Below are 25,841 nucleotides of genomic sequence, written 5' to 3'. Positions count from 1 at the left end.
ATTTCCTGGGCCGTCCTAAGATCGTTGTAGAATCTATCAAGTTCTTCCTCGCTCGCTTTTTCGGTAGGTGCGTATGCTTGAACAAGTGTAAGAAGTTGTTTGTTTAGATTAAGTTGTAATACCGCTACTCTTTCAGATATTCCACTATAATTTACTATGCAATTTTTATAATGCTTTTTGATTAAAAATCCTACGCCATATAGTCCCTTTGTTTCTCCTGTATAGCAGAGTATGTATTCCTGTAATTCTTCGATTTTGCAGCCCATTCTCCTTACTTCACTCAGTCCTATAATATCGAAGTCTACGCTTTTCAGTGCATGCAGCAGTTCAATTAATCGTTCTTGTGATGCTAAGGATCTTACGTTGTAGGTGCAGATTTTTAACAGATGGTTGCGCTTCATTTTTGAGGGGTGAGGGTGTTGGTCGTTGTCCCCACGGTGACCAACCGGCTTGGGGAAAGTATTTTTAAGTTCTTCTATTGTGGTTTGTGTTATATTGTTCCGGTGGCTGATAGGTATTTGCTATGCTTTGTGTTCTACTTTTCCAGTTAGAGATGTTGTAGAGTTGGATCGGCCTCTCATTAGTGTGAATGCGTTTTTCTTATTTTTTGTCGGTACGTTTTTCTCTGGCTGGATTGGGGTAGTTGGTGATATGGATAGATCCCTTTTCCGGTTGTTTGTCTGTGTAGAATAATCTTTAATAATAAGTTTATCGTAGTTAATAGTCGCATAATTCCCTTTATCTCGTTCTTCTTTGACCCTTTCGTGTAGTTCTCTTCTTTTTTGCAAGACCTCTTTAGGAAAATCTTCCGATACGTAAACATCACCAAGTTTCTTCTTATTCTTCATAATTGTATTTTTCAACCAACCATTAACACATGCCATGAGTATTGGTCTAGTTTTCCCTCCAACAGTATCTTTTTTTCCGATTCTATAAATCTTATTTACATCTTTAGGTTCAACCGTAATGTTCAGATGGGTAGTAAGTTTCTGGGTTACTTTTTCCAAAAGATCTGTTTGGGATGATTCTGTTTCCTTAAGACCATAAATAATAATGTTGTTTGATCTGCTGTTTTTCTCCAAATTCGCTATTTTTTCTTTTAAAATTTTATTTTCTAATCGTAATTCTTCAATTTCTCGTGTGAAAGGTGCTAGTTTTTCATCCATTTTATTTAAGACTTCTTTAGTTTGGTTTTGCATTTCGGTTTTAAGTTTGTTAAAAAGTGCTTCATTATTCATTTTAAAAAATTTAGTTTTAGTCTATGGTCAATATCGTGTCACCCGACTTTTATATTATCCCTTATCTTTTTCGAATGGCAACTCCCGATATTTTCCTTATGTTGGCAGTATGTATTTGACACTTGTCAAATATGTGACATCTGTCAATAACAGCTGTTGGTTATCGAAATGCTTTGAATTATGGAATTATTAATTAGTAAATTCAATTGTTGAAAACTTATCTTTTCTTAGTTCCCGATGATTTTTGTGCAGTTTCGATGTTTATTTATGAATAATTACACTTTTCACTGAATATGGATAACTTATACAGATGATTGAGGTTTAAATAGCGGAGCACAACAATTGTACGTATTACTTTGACAGTCACCGGAACCGAGTCTAATCGAATAAAAATCAAAAATATTTCGATTTCACTTCATTTAGCTACAGGTGTTTATATAAAACATGTCTATTACAAAAATCCTTTGCCCTAGCCATTAAAACAACGATAGTATCTAAATTAGAAAGTTTTCAAGCTTTATTAATAACCTCACCCCAAAGTTGACGTTTAACACACCTTGTCTAATTAAAGTTGGTTCTTAATTAATGATAGAAATTATAAATATAGCTGTCATTCAGATTTGCCATATGGGTAAGCTCAGCTTTGTTTTGGATTCACAGTTATGCAAGAGGGAGCTGTAATGCGAGGAGCCACAAACCGACTGTTCCGAGAAACGTGCTTTGTAGAAAAACAACGAGGTTTTATCGATTTAACTCGATATGGGAACATAGCCAAGATTGAAAGCATAGCTTTAATAGTTCGTTAAAATAGGGCACCGCAGATTGGTTCGCCGATTTCATTGTATGGTATGAATAAGATCATTGTGAGGTGACTTTCTAGCAAAGGTGTTCCGACTGAACTTTGGTATGTAAACGATATTTTTTTTAAGGAAAATGTTACGTGCTCAGAAGATGTTAAAGTTCTGTATAAATTAATAATTATGGTGTGATGTACTTCGCCTTGCGGCTATTTTGTATTAGCACTGCGGCAGAGGCCAAACGGCCGGAGCCTTATAGTTATTACTTATTATATTATTAGTATAATGATTCAATAATAATATAATTATACACTAAACTAAAAATAAAGAAAATTTGTATGAATACTTTTCTATTAAGCTAGATATTTTAGTTCTTTAATGCTATCTTAGTTAAAGATAGGTTAAGATCGTTTCGGACTTCGAAATATTTCCTGACATTATACTTCTTAAAATTCTGCTCATATGTAGAGAAAGCCTAATTAATTTACAGGAACTTACTAGGAATAACTGAGATTTGAAATGTTTAACATAATTTATAGATACGATTATTTTTACGCATTTGTCGAAAAGTTTTTCAGTACATTAAAAGATGTTTTAATTTACAATTCAATTCAAATCAAGTGGCGTTTGTGGTCTCCCATTGAATAAAAGAACATTAAATATATCAGATTTTTGCGAATAACCTAGTCGAAGACGAAAAAAGGGAACGAGTTTAACAGGTTTCAAGTTTTCAATGTATATTTTTGTAAGGTTTCCAATTTCTTTCACTACACAAACAACAATATGAGGGGATGTATGCACGCTACCGTGATAATAGTATTGAGTTGTAGACACAAAGGAATATCGCTTCACCTAGAAGGTGTAAATCCTTGTGAGCAAAACATGAAACGCGTTCATAGTTTATAGGTACGCGCAATAAAATAGATAAAAGGAAATGCGAAAGGTTTGTATTGCAATGTGAGGAACTATTACAACTTAAAATAAGTGAAAACGACTCGACAACATCACTTGAATGTCCTGACAATGAGGGATTTCGATCCAATCTTGGGTTGGGCGTCTTTATTGTATAATGTATTTAAATACCAATTTATGTACCACACTTTTATGCTGGCTTGAGCAATCTTTATTTTGATTACTGTGGCGAAGCATAAACCGAAAGCTAATTTAACGAAAAGCATGTAACGAATCAAATTTTGGTAAACCGCGCAGCTGTCACGATATTTCGCGGCGATTCGAGCGGCCATTATTCCGGACCATAAATAATCCACTCCACTATACAAAAACGACTAACCCTTCATTGCCTCTTCCTTTTACGGTTCCGCGAAAAGAAATAAAATATGTGCGAGCCAAAACAAAGGCTATAAAACCGAAATGACAGGGCCACACGCTTTTCACAGAGATGGGAGAGAAAAAAAGCGAACTATAATTTCGCATTATGTAACAGTCGGAAGGAGTCGCCTGACGGGATTCGTATGCAAGCGTGGTTTAAAAATAACCCAAGGTTAGCGAGCGCCGAGGGTCCCTTTGAGAGATCAAGGTCTACCAGTTTCTCGGGATGCCTTCGAGCCACCACATATTTGTTTTGTTCGTAAACGTGTTCAAGAATTTATTTGTAAGAAAGTAGATGCGTATCGTTATAAATATTATGGCGATACCTCGTTGATGTGTTAAGTTAATGGACATGTTGATACTGAGCAAGTTTTTCTTATTCCGTACTCTTCGTAACAGGCTAACAGCACGTTATTGTCTGACAACGCTGACATACTGTGATGAACTAATTTTATCGGCGCGGGCGCTCTTAGCATTGCTCGATTATCCTGATTTCTGTCGAGCGAAAATTTCAATTAAAATACCAGTCTTGTTGCTACTTGTTAAGGTACTTATTGCATTACTGGATACGTTTAAATATAATTTATTATCTTGACATTATCGGACTGTAAGCGCGGGTGGAATGAAATAAAAAGTAAACAATTAAAATTAATGGAAGTAGCCAAAAAATAAAACGACTCTACACGAAGTAAACATTTTCGAGCCAAAACTCGTCTGAGTCAAAACATAACAGTCGCTAGGACTTGTATTTCTGCTATTATTTTTTCATATTATATAAATTAACATAAACAACATAACATTATTTTATACTAAATGAATGGTATACATTATAGCTGTTTTGAAAAGGGCAGCTGATAAATCATTGCAACTCCTGCCTGAACAGAAATATTTCATCATTTATCGAACAGCTAAATACCAATATTGTTATCTTGACAACTTACTTTTAATCTCGAAATATTATACACAAAATTCGTAGTGAACGTATTTCATGAATATTATCAATATAAATAATAATTAGTTTGTAAATATAAACTAATTGCTCAATTTCTGAGTTGAATATAGTCAATAGCTTTCAAATCTTATTAGAAATCCTGGATTAAGAACTACTACGAATGTACGTAGGTACTTTAAATACATTTGAATGTTTAATTTGTATAATGGTCTTTAATGATTATCACATGAAACAATTATGAATAATATAGATATGTGTTACATTTCCACGCGAATTATTTTCATTAACACAATAGGTATTTTTTCATTGTTTGTTACGTTATTGTGGAATAAATCTCAAGAGCTTTTGAATGTTTGAAAAATTAAGTTTTTTACTACCTATTATAATAATTTATAGATAACACGTTTTTTGAAGGTTAGTCTAGTACTCAAAGTTGTTTCTAAGCAATATATAGACATAAATGCAGTATCAAATGTACTACGTATAAATATAGATACACGTTACGGTCTACGAGCAAAACTGAATGCGTAATTGCGTTAAAAAAATTCACATGTGTGAAATAAAAACAAAAAGCGCTCATCAAAGACCTTGAACAACCCCACTAGCAGGTGATCGCTTCACTGCACCTGCGTATATTATGCAGTGACCTATAAAAGTAATAATTATACAATTTATACCACAACAATTATCCCTTAGATGTGGGTCAAATAAAAAGGGAGAATTGAGCGTCCGTTGTTTCAATTAATTCAAGAATAACTTTGAGCTTGTGTCCTTTACTTCCACTGGCCTGCTTCACATTAACGATTCGAAATTGTTTATTGTATTACGTAACATTCGCATATCTGAAAGAGTTATGGACCTACAGCTATCTCGTTAAGGGCAATTAATTTATTTTCCCTCAATATATTATTAAACATCGCTATCAAAGGATTATATCAACTTTACTGCCTTCATCGATTACTAATTAATGCTTTCGTTATAATTTAAATAACTTCGCATCTTGATAAACATAGTTATTCATAGTTGGTTGGTATGTTGTTATATTTATGTTAGTACTTGAGTGAGGCCGCCAAAGACGAGGGTTCCGTGTTCATTAATCTTTTTTTTACATAGTAAACTTTAATTCAACATCTGCCTGTCATTAAATCAGAGCTCCGACGATCGAATTGCGGATAAGTAATGTTCTATGCAAATATACCTATAAATATAAAATCGTTTCGATATAGACGTGCTAAATTTTGTATATATATGTAATGAATACAGATGTATAGATACGTTTATTTTTACGAGGGTCAAGCACGCTTTTTCATGTATACCTATTATAAAATTAAAATACAGAACACACTGACGAATAATTTGATAGAATGTTATTGAATTTTCTACGAATAACAAATAAGAAGCTTTCTTTCACATCCGTACATGTGTTTATAATCAACTATAATACTCTTCGAATTATATACTGTTTAAATAATCGCAATAAAAGGACCCCGATGTCCAGTTATCAAGTTTCTAGCTTCAGTGTGCTTCACTGCTTCTAGTGTTGTGATGATTCACTAATCATGTAAGTCCTACATGTAAAAAATATCTAAGAAATATCTCAATATAAAGAAGCCTAACCTAACCTAACCCTAACCTAACCTAACCCTTTTAAAAAAGTTAACTTATAATAATATTCTCCGTGCTCGTTGCGTAATTCAACAACCTTGCGTACTAATAGTAACGGATGTCAATTGAATTTTTTTAATAACAAACAACAGGTACATAAATTATGAATAACTAGATTTCCGCCCGCGGCTTCGCCCGCGTTTGCAAAGGAAAACCCGCATAGTTCCCGTTCCCGTGGGAAAACTATCCTATGTGTTAATCCAAGTTACCCTCTATATGTGTGCTAAATTTCATTGTAATCGGTTCTGTAGTTTTTACGTGAAAGATCCATACATCCATACATCCATACAAACCTTCGTATTTATAATATTAGTAGGATAATTTTCAATTACATAATATATTATACAGTACCAGTTATGAAAGTTCCAGTATACGAAAACCCTATGCCTTTATAGTTTATAGGCACTTATGTGTATATTTGTAAGTAGCAACACGTGATGTATGTAAGTCCTATGTAGGTGTACTATAAGGTCTTTAAATGAAATGTTTAAGCACCTACTGTATGAGAACCACATGAAAACACACAATGTAGGTACCTAATAAGTAATACCGTTCAGTATATTAATCGAATAATATACGTAATCCGTGGTAATACTGAGATATTTTTAAGTTTCCTATGAGATGTCTAGCAGAAAACAATAGTACCTAAATTATTGGTGGAACAGATTATCTAAATCTAAAAACTTCAGGTATAAATTTAATAATTTAAACACTTTAATTTGTGTCATCGAGTAAACTTAAGCGTGTGTGAAAAACTATGTAAGTACTAATCCTTTATTAAACACTGCATTCAATGCAGAGACATGCCTCACAAAAATTGTATACTGAACTCCAGACAATGTAGGATAACTACATTAAGAAATCATAAACGTGTAACTGCGACAAATACACACAGAAATTAAATGATAGGTACACATACATAATATGATACACAGAAATTAAAAATTGACTTGAATCTCTAAATTAAAATGCGACGCATAAAATGTAGAGCTCCTTTCGCGGCTGAATTTTCGAAACACAATAAACAGTATGCTAACTGACCATAAAATTACTAGTTTCTCACGACGCCACAATGATTTAAAGACACTTATAATAACATTACATTATGCCATTGCAGACATAATACTTACGTAGAGATAGACAGTCCCAGAAATGAGTAATGTGAAACAATAGCGCACTATACGGCTAGACGTTGGCTCATCAACAAAACAACATTATCGTAAGTAATAAGCGTACAAAACAATCATTATGTGCAAAGTAACTCACGTTTAGTTTTTGTATTCGACTGCGTATCCGTTGGCGTCGAAAGGAAATGAGGGTTTTATGTAAAGTTGTACACCTTGTTGGCGAAACGCCTATGTACAATTATTTTTATGTTTCTATAGAATTTGCTAATATGGGCTGAGTATTTTCTATTACATATATTTATGCATATTATATTCGCACCCGCAACCTTTCACCAACATAATGTGATACTGTTTTAACAAGTTGGAGCAATGTTTAACGTTTAAATTTTAAAATTTGTTCAATTGCTATGTATTATATGTAGTTGTCTAGAGGCTCTAGAGCTCTAGAAGGGAAAGCCCTTCAAGAACTCTACATAACAGCTATGAGCTACAATAACTAGTATTTATTTTTATAAAGTGTATCCATAATCCGTAGACCAACTTTACTTTAACGGTTGGTTAATCCATATACCTTACTTTGTAGTAGGTTTTTTTAAACAAAATAAACACTGCGTAGTATAACAACTCATGTGAATAATTGTCCTTCCCCGTGATTTAAAATCTTTTACGCACAATTAACACGTCGTACACACGGTCACTATACCTCATACAATGTTTATAAAAGATGCTCAAAAAATAAATGAGCGGGTTAGGGACTTCTCTAAACAGGCACATAATTGTTTTCTAAATTTAACGCACGAATAATCCCTTTAAGCTTTTTAAACCCATAATAATGTCGGGCTCCACAAAAGATATGTTCTGAGCATGTTCAATAATCCATTGGCCATTCAGAGGTCACACAGATGTGCGGACTTCAGACAAAAGCCTTATAATAATATCCTCGAACGAGTTGAAACGCAATTCCTTCGCCAAAATAAGTTTGTTGTGACATTACTTGTATTGAACGTTATGTTATTGCAATAAGGGTTATGTTTGTGTTGGTTGAATCGTTTTTTAAGTATGCGAAGGTGTTTTCGGCTGGTGTTCTCTACACGTGTTGGTCTCCCCTCAGTAAATGCACCTATCACCTGGTAGTGGAGTGGAAGTAAAAATTGGGTCACACGTTGTGTAACTACTTTCTTTGTTTGAATCGCTCTTTTATATAATCTTGATTAGATATGACGTTTCCTCCTTTATTTATATCACTTCAACCTTGGAGTGTTTATATTTTGTAAGAATTAGACGATATTATTAGGTCTTTCGTTTACTGAAGAAGTTAATTAATGATAAGCGTACCGCATACCTATACATTTTTTTTCGATAAGTGTTGTTGTTAGCAAACATAATTGAGTATTATTAATTTATTATCATACAGGCTTTATTTTGTGAGAAGCAATAATTGTAAGATGTTGTTTACACTAGGTATTCGAAATAAAATTAGAATAATTATTAATCGTGTCTATCGAATTGAAACGAAATAATAATACTTACTTACAATTATTATTAACGAGCTTATTAATTTTTCAAGTAACTTTTATACTTCACTCCAATTTCCGTATAATTTTTCCCCTTTACAATCATCACACAAAAAACTTTAAAAGAAATAGATTCTTCGTACATACTCATTAGAACTTCGAATTACACGTAACTGAAACTCCCTTACCTTTAAACTATTAAACGTCTCCTTTGTAACATGGTCCTTGAACCGGTCCGTTGTGGTCCTTTCATACTCCCCATGCATACCACACGTGCGCTTGAGAATAATCGAACTATTCACATCGATGCCCCACAGATTTATTTTTAATGTTATGAAACGCGGGAACTGGTCAAGGATCTTTCTTTTTGGTTTTGTTGCAAGATTCGCATTTTTAATCTGAATTCTTGATTTTTGAATTTCGAACGCGGCTGGGCACTTAAAATGTAGCACGTTATATTATATTTTTTTCTGTACCTACCTATTTGAGGACAGCGGACGGTATTCTTTGTGAAAATAATTTTTTTAAAGTAATTTTCTATATTAATAAATAATAATTATAGATTTTTTTTTGTAGAATTTTCGGGAAATATTAAATATTGAAAATAAAAATGTGTGCGTGTACTAGTGTAGGGAAGGTACCCACGTAAGAAGTGAAACTTTTCAAACTTTTTACAGAAATACGTCGAATTACGCGTGGTAGGGTTAAGAAAAAAATGGCGCGTAACGAAAAATCAAAAAATGTTACTTACACTGAATTTTTTTCCAACCCCGATAAAGAAATTTCACTTCAATTAATAATTACTGATCGTAGGTATTATTCGACATACGTGAATAACTATTTAATATGTCTGTCAAGAACATAGGTTGGTACTTGGTAGGTACTTAGCTACGAAAAAGTAGAAAAAAAAAACATACTTAGGCCTACCTAAGTATGTTTTTTTTAAATTAAGTACCTGGTCTATACTTAATTCTTGATTATATATTTAAATTTCATAGGCACGTCGTAAAATAAAACACACATTGCAGTTTGATTTGCTTTAATTATTATTCATTATCTAATAACCTGATTATAAATTAATAAACCAAGTATAACCACTTCCTACGATAAATAAAGGAGCATGAAGAAAGGTAATTGATTTGATTTACTAAGGGTTCGATTACACTAGGAAATTATGTTCCCCTAGGTACCTATTTCTCACAACTACACGTGCATTATCGATAAAGCATTTCTATTTCTTATCAAGTCCTTATCAAAGGGGTCGAAGTATTGGAAGATTCTATCGCCGACATGTCTATGGTCACCTCAGCCAGGTATTTATAACTGAATAAATATTTGTTCATTGTTCACTTGTACAAATAAAGGCTTAGTAGAATACTCGTTTAGTTGTTAAAATAATCTTTACTTTTATTTACCCACGCATAGAAGTGTAGATAAGTGCTAGAAGGGCTATAGTTTCTTGTAGTTAATTTGCAATAAGCACTTGACCGCTAAAATTGTAGGTAAGTACATGTAGGTATAAAATTGTTAGTTTGCTTAAATAAATAAATACATATTAATATTATTATAATTTATAGGTAATAAGCTCCACGCAACCCATAAAAAATATATTGTATGTGTTTATTTTCTCCAATATTGTAGGTGGTTACAATTTTAGTCGTAATAGTAGGTATGTACAAAGCCATTGAACACTTTGAAACAGAAAAACACAAAACACAGTATTTCACTGCTTTTGTTGTTAATTGTCTGGACCACAAATAGCAAGTAGCAACAGAGTTTATCTTCCACCCACCGACTGTAAAACATCAATGCATGGGTGCTGGGTGCAGTCGAAATCGACCGCTGCCGCTGCCGCGTCCGCTACCGCGCGAAAGTGAAAATTTGCTAGGCACTTTCTCCCCACCCGGGTCGTCTCGCGTCGCCATCGCCCCGCCCCTCGCTGCACCCCCGCGCCCCCTCGCACGCCGCAAGGTCAGCCCCGCTTGCAGCGGGTGGTGCGGCGGCGGCGCGGCGACGCGCTGCGCTCTTGAAATTTCGCTTTCGTTCACTCGCGGTTATTAGTCGGCCGCGCGCGCTCCGGCAAGCATGTGTTTCGCGTGACGCGCTCTACTACTCCGCAGCACGTTCGATTTCGTTGAGTCGATCGTGGTGCAGCATGGCTCCGCGACGGCAAGGCGCAACCGGCGAACGGGAATCAGAGGACACTCATGGGTGCTGCGTGCCCGGCGAATGCCTGCGCCCCCGGGAGCCCGTCCGCATCGAAGACGCTGTCCGCGTGCTTTGCAACAATGACACGTGCACCGCCGGCCGGCATATGCACAGAGAATGCTTCGAGCAATGGGAAGGAGGAGTTCTTGCTTATCTGAAGTCGTGTGGCCGAGCGCGATCATGGTCCGAGCGGCAGCGGCATCAGAATCTATGGACGAAGAAGGGCTACGATTTGGCGTTCAAAGCTTGCGGCTGCCGCTGTGGACGCGGGCATCTGAAGAAAGATCTAGATTGGTCACCGCCTGGCGCAGCCATAAGAGCAGAAGAAGAGAAAAAGAAACGTCGACGAGCTAGATCTAGCCGCACGCCGGCTGCCATTGACGTGCGATCAAGAGCTTTCAGCCTGTCGAGTTCAGGGTCATGCTCTCCACCTTCCGCGCCTTCGGAGCCATCTACGAGCCCTACTCACGCTCCGCCAAACCCTATGACTCCCGCAAAGAGAAATTCTAAACCTGAAATAGTATCCGACAGGGTCAGGTGAGTGCTTTATCATGCTTTTGTTTTACCCATTGCGTATTGTTCCCGACTACAATTACTGCTTAAATGCACAATTTATATGAGTGAATTGTACACCTATTAACAATAGCACACCTGTTAGTAAACAGTTAATTAATAATGTATTGTAAATATGTAACGGCATACAACTCACGTTGTTTGCAAGTTGTTTGTCACTTGTTTCTAATAAGAATATCACATAAAAAGAGGAAGATATTGAAGGCATTTATCTATGAAGTAAAAAGGTGTTTACAGCTTAGATACCTAGTAATATTGCAATTGCATTAAATGTACGCCCACCTATAAAGATATTTTTATGTGCTTGACATGGACTGTTAATGTGGGCAATTTGAATGCATTTCTTGTCCGTTGTTTACATCGTAGGTATCAGATAACAGTTCTGTTATTGGCGCGGAACTGGTTGTATATTAACAGAGAAGCTGGTTAGCTGATGTTTGAACTTTGAAAACCGGCCAATTGCCCTTTCTCTCAGTCATTATGTACCTATAGAACTAGTAGCTGACTACGAATGTATGAAATTACACGCTAATCTTCATCATAATGCAAATGCGTAACTGGCTGCGAACATACAACTGCACAAAAACTATTGAATATATTTTGCATTCATGTAATATGTACATAATTGGAGAAATGAAATACATATATGTAATGGATTACCTACAGATATAACATAACTGTCTTATGTTTGTTTCACAAAAAATAACGTAGATTTAACTATAGGTATTTCTGCTGAGAAAAATTATGAGTAGGTAGGTAGGTACCTATAACCTAAGATATTAAAAATTGTATACACACAATATACCTACCTACCTATTTTAAATTTACATATTAAATTAATACCTAGGTAGCCTCTACCTAATCGTACACATTAGAACAATCAGGTAGGTTTTTAAATAGGATGCCTATTCTGAATTTATTATCTTCAATTTGTTAAAGTACAAGAAAAAACTTGAATAATAGATTTTAGTCATCAATTTAATTGGATAAATTTTCAGTTTTAAATATGTAACACTTATACGGTATAGGTATACCTACCTAGGTAGGACATACCTATCGAGAAAAGGAAAATTTGCATTAGAATATACCTAATTACCTACCTGCACGTACTTATAAACTTGCTTATTTTAATACGCTATTGATAGCAATTTAATCCAATTAGGGACCACATTTCCAATAAATATATGCAAGTTATGGTCTGGTTTCTCGTCCAGTTTATTACAAACATTTGCTAGATAGTGACCTTACCTGATTTTCTTGTAAGATAAAATTTAAGTTTGCATAGATCTAATTTCCATTTATGCAAAAATATGCATATTTAGGTACCTATATACAAAGTGCCTACTAATATAATTGTGAAAAACGGTAATTAAATATTATTTGTTTATAAATAGGTAGGTAGGTAACTAGCGAATGTATAATTATAGTAAAAGAGCGTTACTATAACTATCATGCTACTATTTAGGAAAGAATACGTCTACATTATTTTACATAGTTATTTGTATGTACCTACCTACCTAGTACCTACGTAGAAATAAAAAAAATAATTCGTGTGCGGAGATTTCGAACATAGATATGAAAACTAGCATGATAATGTTAACGAGTAATAGTTTTATAAATGCTAAATTATTATAAAGCTTTACATTGCTGCCGTAGGTAAAAAAATGAGCAAAAAATTAAGTGCATCTATAAAATAATTGTCTTTTTTGTCTATTATCCACGAGGAAAATAGGAGAAATAATATGGTATGAACCAGATTGTAGGTGGGAATAAAAACAGGTTTACGGGTGTTTACGGTTTACCAAACGTGAGCGCAAACGGCAAAAATAAAGTCGTAAGATATTTTTTATTTTCTTTATGAATGGAATCATCGTCGGTATTAATTATTCATGTAAATTCCCCCTAATTAAATTCATTAAAAAACTGCAATGATTTAATGAATTTACTTTCTCATAAACTTAAGTTTTCGACAAAATATTATGATAAATGATAATTATGTTTAGCAGTAAACTAAAAAGGGATTTTTTTAAGTAACTTGTCGGACGCAACACCAAAGATAATCTTGATTTAACGATAAAAATATTACAAGTTGCGGTTGCATTTTGACTGCTTTTTTTGATAAATTATGCGGATGGCAACACCGCACGAATGGTAGGTATAACCTTAAAAATGCAATTTCGCCCGTCCCATACATTAACTGCGCTTCGGTGCACATGGTTTCCGCTTCCCGTACACAGTTACAAAAATGCTTTCCCTAAATTGCACCAGCTGCCCAGTGTCCAAATTGGTGCGGTTTCTTCGTAAAAAACAGTCATTACGCTATCATTGTTCTTTCACGATCGATGCACAAAGTATTCAGCACATCGAATATTTGCATTTTAAAAGAAATTTGTTTACTGTTTAATATACAGTAGGTACGTACCCACTTAATGACTCCAGCATGTAAGATGAACAATCGCACTTGAATGTCTGTCTGTCTTTTATTTAATATCCGTCGTTAATTAATAACAACGCCGAAATCTTCAAAATCTCTCGCCTCAATCAATACTTTTTGTATGCCATTTAAGCAATGGAATGCACGCCAAATAACACTGTCATCGCGATTAAAAAAGGTCCAATGTTTATCACAAGTATGTTGTATTAAAAAAGGTATAAAAAATGATCCCGCAATCGGGTTGGGCAGGCCAACGTAAACAAGACTGTTAAGAACCGGTTCTATGGAAGCTGATAATCATGACTTGAATGCGTTTTCTACGCACGATTGTACAAAATATGTAGGTACGAATATTGTACGCGACTTGAGATGGGTTCTGTAATTAATATTTTAATTATGTTCATGCATTTGCCGACGGACTCTGGTTTTGTTGCGATAATAACATGGAAGCATCGCGTGGAACTTGGAAGTAATGTTTGGAAAAATGTTAAAATGTAATTTCTTTAAAACTAAACGGACAATTTGGGTATTTCAAACTAGAAAATTTGACACAAAATCAGATAGGGAGTGATTTTTTGTCTACGTAAAATAAACAAACAACTAAAACAATAGGTACTTTGCACATGGTTTTTAAATCAAGTTTTTGATCAAAAATATTAGTAGGTGTGTGAATGTGATTAACAAAATGTGGGCGAAGACCTTATGACGTCGTTCTTTTTTAACTTGACCTACGTATACAGATATAAACCTCGAGATTCATACATGGCTCTGGATAAATGATGTTAATTTGACCCTCGGAATATCACAATTGCTGTTCGTTAAAAGTTTACGCTTTGTTAAATCTTTCACAAGTTGAATTTTACATATCTTTAAACCACAAACGTTTATAAAATTGTATAAAAAATAGATAAGAACTCGTTTTAGTAAATTTACGATCTCACATACCTACCTAATTTAAATTTAACAAAAATCTTCGATTTTTAAACGGAGCGTTCTAATTTATTGTTTTACAACGCAGCTAATGAACTTAAATTCCAACAATAGATTCCTTGGACTGATTTATTGATTTTCGATTAAAATTAAAGTGACATAAATATTCTTATAGAGTCGGAGTCTGAATGTACCCGACACATACCTCCAACCAAATGTAACTAATGAGGTACTTTGTATGCGAGACAACGTGTATGGCTGTTGCTTATTGTAGGTATCTATTATTCCATATTAGGATATTACGTATTTAATTATACATTTGTGAGTATAAGTGTTAGGTACGTAATCAAAGTGAGCTTCGAACGTTCAGTCATGAAGAAAGTATCACAGATATTATAATACTAAACTGCAGTATCAATTTTTTATAATTTCAATATATGACATTCTATTCTGAGAATAATCTTTAACGTAGGTGTCTCTTGTCGTGACCTCTTGGTGCTCATATAGATTTATCATTGCATGCTAAATCATAAATATGTATAATTCTAGCGAACTTGCTAAGTTAAATATAGAATCGACACTGAGTAAGTTGTACATATTATATAAAAATACATAATATTCTTTCATAGCGACTAATGTACTGGTAATATTGCATTGTATTTTTCTTACAAAATAAAAATAGATATAAATTATTATAATTACTTTTTAGTAAATTAATACAGGTCTTGAATTATCTAGAAAGTGTAGCTGTATCTTATCGAAGTGTAAACATTTGAGCATTTAATGTTATTTATAATACAGTTCGTGATTTGATTTGTCAATAAGTGCATATAGGTATTTTATACATGACTCACTCTGTACTTGAATAACATTAGACAACCAAACATGAATATTTGTATATATCCAGGTTAGAGGTTATTATACTTATCCATACTGAATTAATGCCCTTTCTAAATACGTTTAAGTAACAAAATTCAATTGAATTTAATTATTCAATTAAAATTGAAAATAAACTGCAATAAAATTTAAACCCTTCGATAGAAAAACTAAATGGACCATTCATAGAGGTTTCTAATGGACATTCTTGATATTTCTGAAACTCAATTATCAATTTACAACGATTATTTATTCATACAATTATTGCCAGCACACGTATCGGTTAATTATATTTTATGACAACTAACATCAATTCGAATTTATAATAAATAGTAGAAAAATCGACTTTTTCTAAATCACACCCTGTTATTGTACGCAACGCACTTATAACGACGTTGTCAAACCCGTTCGTAGCAATAAATAACGTATGACATACGTGGGTGTGTCGTGTTTTAGTTTGAAAAATAATCTGCTTCATGGCCTTTTGCGTCGGAAATAAAATATAATCGGCATTCGGCAGTCGGCACTAAATTCGAAAACAGTGCAGCGTGCTTCGAAGAATGAATCTCGTGACACGATTTAGTTTTTATAACGACGGTGTTTATTTGGATCGCGATATGATTGTGGTACAAAAAATAGTCTGATCACGTTTCTTGTAACCTTGAGACGAGCCCACCTAACTAAATATTACGTAGCGTTGAAGCATCGTAATTCGCTGTCAGACAAATTGAAATGTTCGATTCCATCCGCATAAAGATAAAAGTTGATTTTTTCATGCTTACGCTACAGCTTTTTCATCAGAAGCAATAGAGAAGGAACGTTAGTTATATTCTCATTTTAAATATTAGTTCACATTAGGTATAAAGTATAAACTAGTGATGCAACGAATACGAATACGAATATTCGTATTCGCCGAATAGTAGTCATTTACCGAATATTCGTATTCGGCGAATATAAGAATATTTAAAAACGAATATTTTTGTACGCAACTCTATTTACTACAGATTTAAAAATCGCGCGTAAAAATATGACATGTTTAGAGGCCCTTATCCGCAACGACCGACTGCTGATCCTTTTTTTCTTTTTTCAAATTCAAATTCAAATTATATTTATTTGCAAGAATGTAGTAACAAATTATAGATGTTTTAATTACAATAATATTATGTGGCTAATACATTCCACCCATTGATTGGGTGTGCAAATACCTATTTAAAAAAAAAGTTGATTAGTCTAATTATGCATTTCAATGTACACACAATTCAATTTTCACAATACGCGAACGCACTACGATTTACACGATTTCTTAAGAAAATAACGAACTAAAGACTTTTTTCAACGGCTGGAAACATCCAGACTGCAAAAAAAATCGCCTAAAACCAGAAAATCTATGAATTTTGTTTTTTAAATAAAAATTTGAATATTGTAAATTTTAATTATTAGAAGAGTAAACATTCATTAAATAAATAAGTCTTTTATTACTAAGGCGAAATATTCGTATTCGTATTCGTTTTCGCCGAATAGTAGATTGGATATTCGTATTCGTAAAAGTAGTATTCGTTGCATCACTAGTATAAACGTCATCTTGTAATATCTAGTGCCTAGTGCATTATAAAAAAAAAAAAAAAAAAAAACAAGTGAACGCTAAAGGCGCGACTGCTATGAGTCATACGTCAGTGGCGCGTGAAACGGCCGATACGAGGGGAGGCCGCAAAAGGGTATTAAGATACTAAGTATTTTTAATACGAGATCAAATGCTGAATGAAATGAAAACCGCAAAGTCGTTTGCGAAATCAATTCCCGTTAGCTCATTGAGCTCTTTTATATATTGAAACATAAAATATAATAATTTTAAAATGATTAGAATTATAATTAAACTTTCGACCAACGAAAGCTCCTGATAATCCATTATTATAGTGCACTAGGCTGGTAAACTCGTAAATAGCTGATCAGAACGGAAGGCAAAATTTACGTTGCTATAAATGAATGAAACTTTCGCTTTACGATTTTAAGTGCTTGGACTTAAATACGGACAAGGCGGTGGTTTCCGTTCCCATGTCTGCACTGGAAGAGGGCGGCGAGCCTCGTTAACGTCGTTTTTAGGGCGTGATCGACGCAACGGCGCATGCCTGCATAAATTGCAGCCGAATACATTCTGCCGATTCCCTTCTATATGCATCTCTTTCGGAACATGCGTTCAAATGGCTCGTCACGTTGTCGACCTTGTACTCAGTTTTTGGTCGATAATAGTCGGATATGCGATCAGACGCCGGCCGTTTGAAAACAATGCAATTTTTACATTTGTAAAGCTTAAAAAGTACGGCGCTGCAATTGACTTGCAAATGCATGCGATTATGCATAGCGATGCCGTGAAAAGATGTATTTACGCGTGTATTGTATGCATTGTGCTGGGTTCGTGTGGGCACACACCTATATGGCTAGTATAATGCAACAAAGCGGTCCCCTTCAATTCAGGTTCACTTGACAATTACGGACACAAAATTTATTGTAACATTAATGTGGAACAAGCGAATCAGAAATGTGAAATCTAACTCGAAACTGGTCGCGCTGGATCGCAGAACGATAGCGATGTTGGAAATGTTGGATACCTATCTTGTATTGCACTGAGTTTGTAACTAATTCGATTGACTACATTTTCATTGTATGGTTTACGTATTCTCCTTCATTGCCTAAAAATAACCCTTTTTAATGTTCTTGAGAAATTAATATCTCCTTGTCTTGAAAAATTATTAAAAGTGTTCAGTTGTTTTATTTTAGGTGTAGGTATTATTACTTATTGGCCCTTTTGATAATAAGCCCCTTAATAAGTGAAAAGTATAAGTGACTAAATAGAGAAATAATGTTTCATTTTGTATGCATGTACATGCATATGCATGTTTGTGTCAGTGCATGGCTATTGTACCCAGCTGGTATAATTCAGACTGTCGGCAAAGTAACGACAGTGTAGAGCGAGTTATGCATAATTCGGCCATTAATTTACAAAATGACTTCAAACTTCTGGGCTTCAGACGCAATTGACCAGTAATTTATTATACATGTGTCAAAATTTTTGACTTAACTTTTATGTCCGGTATTAATCGAGTTCGTAACCAGTTCGTAGTTAGAAAACAAGTTTCAATTAACTTCACATTGTAGATTAAATTATTATCTTTTAAGCAACGCTTTTAAGATTAAGCCGTCTTCCAATTACCGTAGGCGAAACTTTCTTACTAATTCCTACTAATTCTATATCAACCGTTATAAGTTTAATGAAGTTCAGTTTTGTAACTTTATGTCATTTTATCATGTGCGGAATAATCAGAGGTAAAATTATGGGGAAAGTTTAATGTTTCTTCAAATTACTTCTTCGTTAGTTCATTAAGTATCTTTTAATCCTACTAGTATTCAAAACGGTCTCGTTTCCATGGAGAAAGTTCGGATAGGTTCACGGACGAAGCCGTGCTATTTGCGGCGCGCAGCGGGCGATCGTCAATGCAATTAAATTTGTAAACGAAGCTGTATACCGGACTAAAATAACACCCGATTCCGTTCTCTAAACGACACTTTAGTTCTGTTTCAGAAATGCCTAAAAATAATACCAAGCCTAGCATGGTGTTTTTAAGTATTTCTAAATTAAACATGCTATAAATTACAACTTCCATTTGTAGACAACATGTTACGAAGGTTACAAGTTGACCAGCATTACGTTATCCAATTTAAAAAGAACTTTCATCTGTAACAATATAATTGTCTTAAATGAAAATACATTGCACTCGATATTTATTACGCCCTTGAGGATGCAGCACATAAATTTGCTCGACAAATTGACGCGTCAATAAAAGAATTACGCCTATGTAGTTACCATCTTGTTCCTTCAACTCTTTATTGCTTGCAATTCTCTCGAGTATCCGCATGAAGTACAAATTACGCATGTAAATAACCTTAAATTTTAACATTCAAATGTACGCCCTTGTAATAACCAATAAGGAATTTTAAAATGCCGCTTTATTGTGTTTGCATTTAAAATAATGTTGTTGGCAAGTTCACGCAAATAATGAAATCATTTCAGTATCGCAATAATTGACGATACCTATAGGCTATAGCAAATATCAAACACCGGCGAAATAATTTATTCCGCGTTGAAATATAACATTTATAATTTTCAGTGGTCCAATAAATGCGAACACCTATCTTGCTTTTATTATCTTAAATGTTATGCGACGATAATAACTCATGAAAATAATTTTCGATTTAAATTTTATTTGTATCATACGACTGTAGCTAAAAGCAAAACAAAATTCGCGGTGGAATAATAAATGTCTATTTGCCGTTAAATATTCATGTATTCAGAAAGATAACAGCTCCGTAATTAGTCTCAAAATCGACTGACATTTAGATACTTAATTTATCAGACATCTCTCCCTGCTGGGAATCTTAGTTTGCCATTTAAATCAATTGCATTCCTTAAGCTTCATTCTTGTTTAGTGTTCTTGCTTTGAGTTTAATTTTTTAGTTTTTCCATCCATGTACTATGTGAGACTACCTATGTGTACATACTAGTTCCATTACATACAAGCAGAGGGCTCTGTTGCTAGTAAATCTCGAAATATATCTGCCGCAATAGACTGAGAATGACGTTTAGATTAGATAGCAGATTTATGGTTGCGTTGACTTGTCAGCTAGCTATATCAAATGATGCATTCTTGTATTATAACAATGTGTTTGAAACATATCACATCACTTGTACTTTTGTTCGATATTCTTTTAGTTTGCAAGCGGCATAGAGCATGGCACAATTGTACATAGTGAATATTAAAAATACATGGTAGAATATTTAACATTTACATATAACATTGTAATCATAATTGAGTTCCTCACGCAACAATTATCTGCCTTTTGAACGGAACAACATTCTTATCTACACGACCGCTTATGTAACTAGTGTTATTTTTAAAACGTGCATTTGCGCAGTTTTCATTACTATGTTGCTCGGCTATAAACTGCAACCGCCCTTACATAAATAACTAACCATCCTCAACACATACTTAGTTGGCGTATTGCGTCGTATTTCTATGCACTTGTTTATGATACAATTGAGGTCACGTTGCCGCTGTCACACTTCATGGCTATAAACAATTTGCTGCAGTAAAAATTGCACTTAAATTGTAGAGTATTTACTTATAGGCACGTATTGTCCTTATACTTTTTATCTTAAATGTTTTTGCAATGATTTGTTGATTTACACCTAACTTGCACCTAATAGTGCGCTAATAGTTATTATTAAAGGCATGACTAGTGGCATGACTGACGTGTTTATGCCAACTTATCAAGAATGTCTTTATTGGTCTTATAAATAAACGCGTAAATATGTATTAATCGCGCTGCTAACACTGCAATTACAATATTATGATTTTATAAACACTTAGATTACTCGATATAATAATTATATTTATTTTAAATTGCCTTACACTTGCATGTTTTCTACCTCTTTTTCTGTTTTATATAACAAAGGACACGGGAAACATTATTATGTAACCAATTAATGTTTTTCTAGTCATTCCGTTGATTATCATAAAATAATACGTAACTAGAAGATAGTTTAAACGCATAGCTATTGTATCGCGTGTGTTAATAACAGAATTGTTGTCCTTGGTCAAGAAACAACGTGATAGTTAAATAAATTATAGCAATCGATTATATAAATAGATGAAACGAGTGTTACGAGTGTATTTATTACTCTTAAGAATTATTGATTTTCAATTCTCAAGTGATTCATGCTACGATATAAGGGTTATATTCTTAACTGCGTAGTTTATTTCAATTGCAAATTAATGTATCTGGTATTTATGTTACTTATAGCTAATAATTACTATAAAAACAGTGTATTTCATCAATAACAATTTAAAGGCTCTACTATTGTTACAGTGGTTATATAAATATGTTTTGCCTTACTCCAAACTAAAATACACATTGTGTGAGAATATAATAGGCACTAGGCAGTTAGGCACCTATATTTATAAGGTTAAAGGTATGTCTATGTTATTTGACGCTTTCAAACGATGACGAAATATAGATCTATGCGTCTATTCATTATTATTTCTCTTAATAAAACACTTAAGAGAAATAACTACGTTAAAAGATACACTTTTGATGACCTATAAGGTCTGAACGTAATTGAACGATGTCTGCGCTTGCGACACATTAATGTGCAATTACTGTTGTGCCTCTTAGGCTGCCATCAGACAGACTGCAACACAACAACCGCACGAAGTCGCATTAGTAACCGCACGCAGTTGCTATACTCAACTGCAAGCAGTTGTCTGCAGTCGGGTCCGACTTCACGCAGTCGAAACCAAGCATGTAGGCCAAGAGTTAGTGTAAGGTTTTACACTAGTTTTACTCCTTATCAAAGAAATAAATAAATCTGTATCGAAATCCATATTGTTTTGTAATTCCGAATGCAAGTAAAGTCTAAAAAATGACGACGCAACGCAACCGATACGTGCGTTCGGTTCTTTGACTGACTGCACACTAACTGTATGCAGTAGCGGTGGACAGCATGCGGCGACGCTACCCGACTTCAGCCGACCGCGCGAAGTTGAACGCGCGACTGTATGCAGTTGATATTGACTTCACTCGACTGCAGCCGACTGCGTGCAGTTGATATCATGACAGCATGAAGTCGAACACACAACTGCTTGCAGTTATATATATCGACCGCGCGCAGTTGCTGCGATGCAGTCTGTCTGATGGCACCCTTAAGTAGCAATAAAATGTTGTCTTTTTGTCTAGTAAACGTAGACACTGATTTATAGTTTAATTAAGACGTCTTGTACAAGTGATCCTTACATATGTGATATGACTCCATTTTACGACATATTTCCTGTCGACAACTATTATGGGATGTCATTTTTCTAGTCTGATGGATAATATTCGAAAGTAGTTTTGCGTTTATTGTAAAGCGTTTATATGGAAGTATATTTTAATATTCAAATATGTAAATCAAACTAAATGATGTGTAAAATATATAATGCTTCATATATTAAATACGTAATGCTTCAAGGAACAGTAAATGTGAATAGTATTGCATGCTATTTGGTCAGACTAAGATAATATTAGATTTTCTAGAGTGTTCTGTCACTTGGTGCTCGGCGGTATTGTTTGTGCGAAAACGTTAAGTTGTTTTGACAGCAATCGCTTTTGAGTCGAATCATTCGGTTATTTTTGACCATACAATATGTATGTGTTGTTTGCGAAAATACAAGTGTATTGAACGAAGCGAGAGTATACAAATAAATTCATACATCAGCATAAAATATGCGTAACGTTATATTAAAATGTTTTCTCTCACAGCTTCATTAAAGGAAACGTTTTAACAGCAAATAAAAAGTTAATTAATGAAAATTTATTACTTTACGTGCGAAAACTCATTGGCTGCATGCCCGTTCTTTCACGCTCTACTTTATACAATTTTAGGGTTCCCACGTATATGCGATAAACTTAAGTTTTCGTAAGGATGTAGGTAATATTTTATTCTAAATGCCATGCACAAACTACGTGCTATTATTCCCTCGAAATATTAATATATATAGTTAAGTAAGTTTGCTACGGACATATTTCTCATATACGATATTTTCTTTTTAAGCAGACAAATTTCGTATAAATATTTTTTTAATTTTAATGATTCATGGTTTTAAATTAATTAATTTACTAATAACAATACTCTTTATAACTGATATATCGATTTTACTTCACAATATATTAACGAAACAAGAAACATTTGCTTCATTTGTACAAAGAAAAAAATACTCAGCAATTGTTTTTAAAGTTGCCAATTTATAAATAACAAGTAAGGTCATTGCGCTGGTTTTCGTCCAATTATAGGAGTTGCCAACTTTGTGATACGAAATAAATATTTTGGAGCACCCTTCCTTAAACATATAATATTTTTTTTAAGTCCTCATATAGTCTTCTTTAAGATAATATTAAGGGAAAATAAATCATTTTGATGTATCTTTTTATTTAAATTATTTTCTGCAAAAGTAGGGTAAATGCTAGTTTTCGTCCAAAAAAACTGGTTTTCGTCCTAGTGTAAGCTAGTTTTCGACCACCGTGTAGAAAAAGGAGGGTAGGTCAACTATTAAGTTAAAAATCAATTACAGGTAAATATATACGTTTATTTAATTAACATTACAATTTCTCACTACCTTACAGGTTTAGTTTTACTTGTGCATTTACTAATAATAATCAATATAACTAGTCAACACTGAGATCTATGTAGCACTTGGCAGTCCTTATAGGCGTTAGTGATGACTGTATAATCATTCGTAATAAAGAAAGGAATGCGTTCCTTACAATTTAAATGAAACAAGTAATAATTACAGGACTAAGAAATAACATCAAAAAACAGAAATATTCATTCTAACAACAAAAATTTTCATTCTAATACTTTCTTTATCAAATGAAACGTACTATACACACACAGCCATAATAATAAGTTTTAGCTACAGAATCTTCAGTGTACGCAGCGTCTTTTTTTTCTAGATTTCTTAGACTCCTTCGAGGCCATCTAAAAACAATAAGATCTTTCTGAGGATACGTTGAGTAAGTATAATAAAAAAATACTGCATTGGCAAAACAGATCTAGAATAAAAGATGATACTCAAGTGAATGATAATCAAGAAAAATACAGTATATTATGTCTGACCTACCCCCATTTATGCTACGAATAATTGACTAAACTTCACATAAGGAGAATGATAAATGACTGAATGAATGACAATATTAGGTACCTACAACACTCTGGCCCTCACCAATTATTTATAAGGAAGATACTGAATAGAAAACTTTTCAATACGTAAAAATAGACGAAAAGTAATGCAAAAGAATAGCTATATTTAATTTTTGTCTACTCCAATACTCATTCATGGACGAAAACTAAAACATTTAAAGCTTAATTTAGTTTTCGTCCACTTCTTTAAATATTTTTTTATTTTGGCAGCACTGACATAGCAGTGGACGGAAACCAAAAAAACTAAAGTAATAGCAATAAAGATCACTTCGGGAGAAACTATTCAGTATTTTAAAGGTCCGATAAAGTAAAATGACCCTAACAAATATTCACGTAGCTGTTTGAGTTTCCGTCCACTTGGACGAAAACCAAATATTTTGAGAATTTGGTAACCTAGTATCCGTCCACTTAATATTTCGAAGAGTATTATAAAAAAGTATGATAAACACTTATAATTGCGTTTATTATGCTTATAAATAAACATACGTACCAAAAACATTACGTAAACTAGCTAAAACAGTGATTTAGCTTACCATGAACTTTTCTCGCCGGCAAATTTTTCTCTCGCGCGATGACATCTGCAAGGCACGGATGCGAAGCGGCCACTTTTACGTTAATTTTTTGAACTCTCTTCTAGTCAAATCAAATTTTCATATTGATAGTACTGTTGCTTAAACATTATGGACCGTAAAAAGTGCAAACTTGCGCGGGAAGGTAGGTTTGTATTCAAGTTTTACGCACGTGATTGTAGCAGGTCAGTCAAATGGACGAAAACAGAAGCTGGACGGCAAACCAGCGCAATTACCCTACTTGTTATTTGCACTGGCAAGAACCTAATAATAAATTTCTTTATGTCGTCGTCAAGTTGTGCTCGAAACATTTTCCGTATTTATTTTTGATGTCGAGCATCTGGCATTTATAATTAAAAATACTGTGACATTTGTATCTTCGATGCCGTTTCGATTCATTTACTTGCAAGGACCTTTATTACGAGTTAAATAGGTACTCAAGAAATTATGCTATGACAAGTTACATTTAATTTAATTAAGAAATAAGATAGTTGTGTTCTTCCTCTACTCGTCACCATTAAAATATTATCTTCGAAAATGAGAAGTTATCATAATAATAATAATAATAAGGGCGTAGGGATGTGACGACCCCATCGCCCACGGTTGGGATATCTATTGTTTACGTGATAATAGATATTCCACCCGTGCAATCAGTCACCCGCAGGACACCTTGTGGCGGGGTGTCGGGGAGTAGCGACCCCGCGGGAACCGAGTGCTCCCGGGGGAGGCCCCTGTCTTCATCTCCGGCTTGCCTTCACCGGCCGGTCGGAGTGAAGCCTGACGAGGACAGGACCCCCACCTCTGGCTTGCCTTAACCGGCCGGCCAGAGTGGAGTCGCGAG

The 25,841-nt window shown here is 34.1% G+C and overlaps 2 protein-coding genes across 2 annotated transcripts in view; one reads left to right on the top strand and one right to left on the bottom strand.

Moving 5' to 3' along the window:
• Positions 1–521: 521 nt before the first annotated feature.
• On the bottom strand, positions 522–1,166 carry LOC123693657. Its single transcript, XM_045638843.1, has one exon. The coding sequence runs from the start codon at positions 1,164–1,166 to the stop codon at positions 522–524; it is 645 nt and encodes a 214-aa protein (XP_045494799.1).
• Positions 1,167–10,664: 9,498 nt separating this feature from the next.
• The window catches only part of LOC123694092 (headcase protein), a 50,631-nt gene continuing 35,454 nt past the window's right edge, over positions 10,665–25,841 (top strand). The window contains exon 1 of the mRNA XM_045639393.1: positions 10,665–11,367. Coding sequence (XP_045495349.1) covers positions 10,778–11,367 — 590 coding nt within the window. The 5' untranslated portion in view covers positions 10,665–10,777. The remainder of the gene's footprint in view (positions 11,368–25,841) is intronic.

Source organism: Colias croceus, chromosome 8 (genome assembly GCF_905220415.1).
Source record: "Colias croceus chromosome 8, ilColCroc2.1".
Taxonomy (NCBI): domain Eukaryota; kingdom Metazoa; phylum Arthropoda; class Insecta; order Lepidoptera; family Pieridae; genus Colias; species Colias croceus.
Note: the sequence above shows the minus strand (reverse complement) of the source record. Positions and strands in the feature narration are given on the sequence as shown.